This window comes from Panthera tigris, chromosome A2, assembly GCF_018350195.1.
Source record: "Panthera tigris isolate Pti1 chromosome A2, P.tigris_Pti1_mat1.1, whole genome shotgun sequence".
NCBI lineage: Eukaryota > Metazoa > Chordata > Mammalia > Carnivora > Felidae > Panthera > Panthera tigris.
The window spans coordinates 10629560-10636696 of record NC_056661.1 but is presented as its reverse complement, the minus strand read 5'-3'; the positions used below and the strand labels follow the sequence as shown (position 1 = coordinate 10636696).

The following is a 7137-nucleotide window of genomic DNA, read 5'->3' as shown; positions in this document are numbered from 1 at the left end:
AGAAGAAGCATTTCACATTTGCTCCACTGCTTTTCCTATCACATTACAAGTATTTAATTTGCTGTATTATGTCTATGTTCTTAAAAATCCATGCAATGGGGGCACGTGGTAGCACAGTTGGTTGAGCGTCTGACTTTGGCTCAGCTCATGATCTCACAATTCATGGTTTAAAATCCTGCGTCTTGCTCTGTGCTGATAGCTCAGAGCCTGGAGCCTGCTTCTGACTCTGTGTCTCCCTCTCTCTCTGCCCCTCCCCCACTACGCTGTCTCTCTCTGTCTCTCTCTCTCTTTCTCTCACTCTCACACAAACACACACACACACACATCCACACAGAGAATATGAATAAACAATAAAAAATATTTTTAAACCCATGCAATGGAATTTAATGAGAGGCGTAAAAACTTTTTAAAATGCAGAAGACAGGTGCCTGGGTGGCTCAGTCAGTTGAGCGTCCAACACTTGATTTTGCTTTACCTCAAGATCTCATGGTTTCTGAGATTGAGCCCCACTTCAGGTTCTGCGCTGACAATATGGACACAGTATAGGATATATCTTCAATCTGTATCTGCTCCTCCCACACGCTCCTGCTCCCTCTCTCTCAAAATAAATAAATAAACTTTAAAAATTTTCAGAAGAAATGTTGCTTATAGTGTATGAAAAACTTTTAGCAACTGAATACTGTAGAAAGATAAACTGCAGATTGTCAGTCTCTGAATTGAGTTAAATAACATGATCTAGGTCTTCTAGGGTTTTAAGCCCTGTTATTCATAACTTTACCTTAAAACAAAGAATCCTATATGCAGAGAACGTCCCTCTGCTAAAGAGTTTTCCCAGGGCTTGCTTGATGTCTCTGTTCCTCAGGCCATAGATGAAGGGGTTCAGCATGGGTGTCACCACCGTGTACATGACTGAGGCTATGGCACTTGCCCTGGAGTTTTGTGCAGCAGCAGAACTCAGATACACCCCAAGGCCTGTAGCATAGAACAAAGAGACCACTGAGAGATGAGACCCACACGTGGAAAATGCTTTATACTTGCCCCTCACTGATGAAATTCTCAATATGGAAGTGACAATTCTAGAGTAAGAGAACAGGATACCAGTGAGTGGAACAACACCCAGAAGTCCACTTACCAAATACACTGCCAGGTCATTGAGGAACCTATCAGAGCAAGCAAGTTGGATCACCTGCTTAAGTTCACAGAAAAAGTGAAGGATTTCCAGCTCTGTGCAAAAAGAGAGTCGCAAAATCAGTAAGTCATGTAATAGAGAGACAAGAACACTCAGTATCCAGGATCCCAGGAGAAGGATGCCACAGAACTTGGGGTTTATGATGACCATGTAGTGCAATGGGTGACAGATGGCCACAAACCGATCATAGGCCATCACTGTCAAGAGGAAGTGGTCTAATCCTCCAAAAAGCATGAAAAAGTACATCTGACTGAGACAGCCTTCATAGGAGATCGCTCTGCTCTGCGTCTGGATGTTCAGCAGCATCTTTGGGACGGTGGTGGAGGTGAAACAGATGTCTGAAAAGGACAGGTTGGAGAGGAAGAAGTACATGGGCGTGTGGAGGCGGGAGTCCATGATAATGGCCAGGATCATGAGTAGGTTCCCAGTGAAGGTGACCAGGTACATGGACAGGAACAGCCAAAAGAGCAGAGACTGCTGTTCCCCCTGGTCTGAGAGTCCCAGGAGGATAAATTCTGTAACGTGAGTTTGATTTCTTCCTTCCATGTAACTGATGAAAACAGCTGGAACAGAGATAAGAGCATTGATAAGGCACCAGCTGTGATCATAGAATTAAGAGCAATGCTGTGTTTTCAACATGATGCACTCATTAATTCTTACACATTCTCTACCAATCTCGAATATGTACCAGAAAATTTCAGGGACTCTCAAATGCTCCATGTTTTCTGTGAGGCTGAAACTGTTAGCAGTTCTTGATCCAAATAAAAAAACATAATTCAAAACAATGTTCTCCTCCATAAATTTCCTGAGATCTTTTTATTCACCCAACAAAATTTAACAAAATATCTTGTGACAAGTTTGGTTGAAAGCATTGCAAAAAGTAATGATGTGTGTTTGAACTTAACAATACTTAGTATTAGGTGTGTGTGTGTGTGTGTGTGTGTGTGTGTGTGTGTGTGTGTGTGTCAGAGGGAGGAATATAATATAAATAAATGAATCAATGATGTTTCAAATGGTGGTTACAACTAATAAGGAAAATAATTCAGGACAAAGGAGTTCTAAGTAGAAGGGAAACCTGTCATTGTATCATGTCTAATCAGGGGCTTCTGAGCTGGAAAACTAAGGGATATGTGACCCATGTGTATAACTTTGAGAAAACCAGTTAAGGCAGAGAAATTGCATATGCAAAGATCTTGAGTCAAGAGCTCACCCCAAATCATCAGGCAACATCAAAGAAAATGTTGTGAGCAGAGCAGGTAACACAACAGGAGTAGGAGTTGTATGTAAATAAGAGAGAAGAACTCAAAAACTCCTGTATCTGTGGAAACATTCTAAGGCACTGGACACTACAGTTATATATGTTATATATGATGTCTGTCTACAACAGGATACATTTTATGTAATGTAAGCAAATGGAACATAATTCATTTCTCCATAATTCTCTGTCTTTCTCTCTTCCCTTACTCTAGGTCTCCAGTTGGTCTAAAATCTGCATTTTCTATTGCATAAGACAGTTTCAGGTTGCTGTAAATACTTAATGGGTGTGTACTTCATTGATAAGTTCTCTTTGATCTATACACACACATACACACACACATGTGGGTAGGGAAAGAGACAGAGAGAGTTCTCCATTATTGTGGTACTACTGTATATTCTTGTAGCTGAAGCACACTTTTTAGACAGCAGAGGACAGGCTACACCATAAGTCAAAGAGACCCTTTCTCATAGCAGAATTGCAGTTTGTGATGTAGGCTTTCCAGTGGAGTAGTCATGGTTAAGGTACACAAGAACTACACAGAATTAGAAGAATTAACATCAATCATTGTCAGCGTCTTACAAAAAAAAATCAAATGGGAAACACTTCTTACTTTATTCCATCAGTCCAGCATTACACTGATACCAAAGCTATGAAAAGACATTGCAAGAAAAGAAAAGTACAGAACAATATTCCCAAGGAATATACATGTGAACATATTCCAGCAATGCAGCCTTTTGATCATGGTGTAGAAAGGGATTATGCATCATGACCAAATGGCATTTATTCCAGGAAGGCGATAAAACTCCCTCAGTGTAATACACCACATTAACAAAATAAAGGGTAACATAAGTATGTCCACAGATGGTAAATAAAATGTGACAAAATGGAGCATTCCTTAGACTGACAGCATTCAAGTAACTAAGAATAGAAGGAAACTTCCACAACACGAAATAGGTCATGTATGTAAACCCACCTCTAAAATAATTCTGAAAAGTGAAACACTGAGAGTGACCCCCTGAGATAAGGCAGGATAAGCATGTTTGTTTTCATACCCTTATATACAACGTGGTATAATGCACGTTCCAGACAGAGCAACTCGCCAAAAAAAGGAAAGAAAAAGAAGGAAATAAAAGGAATCAAAATTAGAATGGAAGGAGTAATATGATTTCTCTTTAAAAGAAATTGATCTTATTTAAAAAAAAAATTGGGGGACTCAGAGGGGAAGATGGCAGCATAGGAGGACGCTGGGCTCACCTCGTCCTGCTGATCGCTTAGATTCCACCCACACCTGCCTAAATAACCCAGAAAACTGCCAGAAGCCTAGCAGAACAGACTCTCCAGAGCCAAGTGTAGACAAGAGGGTAGGAAGGGCAGAGAGGCGGTGCATGCTACATGGACTGGTGGGAGGGAGCCGGGGTGGTGGAGGGGCAGCCCGCCGGGCAAGGAAGAGCCCCTGAATCTGACTTGCAGAGGCAGAGGGGCCAGACTCCATGAGTTCTGGTAGCCAGCGGGACTTAACATCTGGAATGTTAAAAGTCAACAGCTCTGCTCTCTGAGAGCAGGGAGGGCGAGAGGACACTGGGAGGGAGAGTTGTTGAGCCCCAGAAGACAGAGCTCAGCTCAGCAGGGAACAAAGGCGCTGGCCAGTGCCATCTCCCTCTCCCATTCCCCAGCCGAAATTCCAAAGGAAACCAGTTCCCATCACCGAACTGGCTTCCCCAACAAATGCCCAACACTGTGCTTCTGTGGATCCATCCCTCCGATGGGTCAGCCTCCCTCCCGGTGCTGCGGGACACCTCCCACAGGGGACTACTGACAGCAAAGCGAGCTAAGCCTGCCCCTCCCATCTCTGTGCACCTTGCGGATCCACCCCGGCTAATACACCAGATCCCATCGAAGCAGCACCACAAGCCTGGCGGTGTGCAAGTAGCCCAGACAGGGGCCACACCACTCCACAGTGAGTCCTGCCCCTGGGAGGGGGGAAGATAAGGTACACACCAGTCTGACCGTGACCCCAGTGGTGGGCTGGGGGCAGACATCGGGTCCGACTGTGGCCCCACCCACCAACACAAGGTACTCCAGACAGCACAGAGGAAGAGCCCTGCAGTTCCCTGCCACCCCAGGGACTACGCAAAATGACGAAATGGAAAAATTCTCCTCAAAAGAAACTCCAGGAAGTAGTGACAGCTAACAAATTGATCAAAAACAATTAACCAATATAACAGAACAAGAATTTAGAATAATAGTCATAAAATCAATCGTTGGGCTTGAAAAAAAAGTACAGAGGAGAGAAGAGAATCTATTGCTACAGAGATCAAGGGACTAAGAAACAGTCACGAGGAGCTAAAAAATGCTATAAATGAGGTGCAAAATAACATGGAGGTGGCCATAGCACGGATTGAAGAGGCAAAGGAAAGAATAGGTGAATTAGAAGATAAGATTATGGAAAAAGAGGAAGCTGAGAAAAAGAGAGAAAAAAAATCCAGGAATATGAGGGGAGAATTAGAAAACTAAGTGATGTAATCAAACCAACAATATCTGTATCATAGGAATTCCAGAAGAGGAAGAGAGAGAGAGAAACGGGCTGAAGGTGTACTTGAACAAATCCTAGCTGAGAACTTCCCTGATCTGGGGAAGGAAAAAGGCATTGAAATCCAAGAGGCACAGAGAACTCCCTTCAGACGTAACTTGAATTGATCTTCCACAAGACATATCATAGTGAAACTGGCAAAATACAAGGATAAAGAGAAAATTCTGAAAGCAGCTAGGGATAAACAGGCTCTAATTTACAAAGGCATAAGAGTAGTGGCAGACCTATCTACTAAAACTTGGCAGGCCAGAAAGGAATGGTAGGAAATCTTCAATGTGATGAACAGAAAAAATATGCAGCCAAGAATCCTTTATCCAGCAAGTCTGTCATTCAGAATAGAATGAGATAAAAGGTTTTCCCAAACAAACAAAAACTGAAGGAATTCATCACCACAAACCAGCCCTACAAGAGATCCTAAGGGGGATTCTGTGAGTGAAATGTTGCAAGGACAACAAAGTACCAGAGACATCACTGCAAGCATGAAACCTACAGACATCACAAGGACTCTAAACCCATATCTTTCAATAATAACACTAAATTTAAATGGGCCCAATGCTCCAACCAAAAGACATAAGGTATCAGAATGGATAAAAAAACAAGACCCATCTATTGGCTGTCTACAAGAGACTTGTTTTAGGCCTGAGGACACCTTCAGATTGAAAGTGACAGGATGGAGAACTATCTATCATGCTACTGGAAGTCAAAAGAAAGCTGGAGTAGCCATACTTATATCAGAAAAACTAGACTTTAAATTAAAGGCTGTAACAAGAGATGAAGAAGGGCATTATACAATCATTACAGGGACTATCCATCAGGAAAAGCTAACAATTATAAATGTCTATGTGCTGAATTCAGGAGCCTCCTAATATATAAAACAATTAATCACAAACATAAGCAACCTTATTGATAAGAATGTGGTGATTGCAAGGGACTTTAATACCCCACTTACAACAATGGATAGATCATCTAGACACAGGATCAATAAAGAAACAAGGGCCCTGAATGATACATTGTATCAGATGGACTTGACAGATATATTTAGAAGTCTGCATCCCAAAGCAACAGAATATACTTTCTTCTCGAGTGCACATGGAACATTCTCCAAGATAGATCACATACTGGGTCACAAAACAGCCCTTCATAAGTATACAAGAATTGAGATCATACCATGCACACTTTCAGACCACAATGCTATGAAACTTGAAGGAGGTTAAAGAACACCCTACTAAAGAATGAATGGGTCAACCAGGCAATTAGAGAAGAAATTTAAAAATATATGGAAACAAATGAAAATGAAAATACAATAATCCAGGGGCGCCTGGGTGGCTCAGTCGGTTAAGTGTCCGACTTTGGCTCAGGTCATGATCTCGCGGTTCATGAGTTCAAGCCCCGCGTCAGGCTCTGTGCTGATGGCTCAGAGCCTGGAGCCTGTTTCAGATTCTGTGTCTCCCTCTCTCTCTGACCCTCCCCCGTTCATGCTCTGTCTCTCTCTGTCTCAAAAATAAATAAATGTTAAAAAATTTTTTTCAATAAAAAAAAAAGAAAATACAATAATCCAAATGCTTTGGAATGCAGAAAAGGCAGTCCTGAGAGGAAAATACATTGCAATCCAGGCCTATCTCAAGGCACAAGAAAAATCCCAAATACAAAATCTAACAGCACACCTAAAGGAAATAGAAGCAGAACAGCAAAGACACCCCAAACCCAGCAGAAGAAGAGAAATAATAAAGATCAGAGCAGAAATAAACAATATAGAATAAAAAAAAACCATAGAGAAGATCAATGAAACCAAGAGTTGGTTTTTGAAAAAATAAACAAAATTGATAAACCTCTAGCCAGGCTTCTCAAAAAGAAAAGGGAGATGACCCAAATAGATAAAATCATGAATGAAAGTGGAATTATTACAACCAATCCCTCAGAAATGCAAGCAATTATCAGGGAATACTATGAAAAATTATATACCAACAAACTGGACAAACTGGAAGAAATGGACAAATTCCTAAACACCCACATACTTCCAAAACTCAAACAGGAAGAAATAGAAAATTTGAACAGATCCATAACCAGCGAAGAAATTGAATCAGTTATCAAAAATCTCCC

General features: G+C 41.6%; 1 protein-coding gene across 1 annotated transcript; it reads right to left on the bottom strand.

Moving 5' to 3' along the window:
* Nucleotides 1-929: 929 nt before the first annotated feature.
* LOC102958160 (olfactory receptor 7C1-like) lies at nt 930-1735 on the bottom strand. The gene is made up of 2 exons (XM_042977305.1): nt 1133-1735; nt 930-972 (listed from the first exon to the last, which is right to left on the bottom strand). Exons 1-2 carry the CDS (start codon nt 1733-1735, stop codon nt 955-957), a joined length of 621 nt encoding a protein of 206 aa, XP_042833239.1. The 3' UTR covers nt 930-954.
* Nucleotides 1736-7137: the final 5402 nt, after the last annotated feature.

Excerpts from the sequence above, each read along its gene's own strand:
- LOC102958160 (XM_042977305.1), bottom strand. The coding sequence starts at position 1,735 with ATGGAAGGAAGAAATCAAACTCACGTTACAGAATTTATCCTCCTGGGA.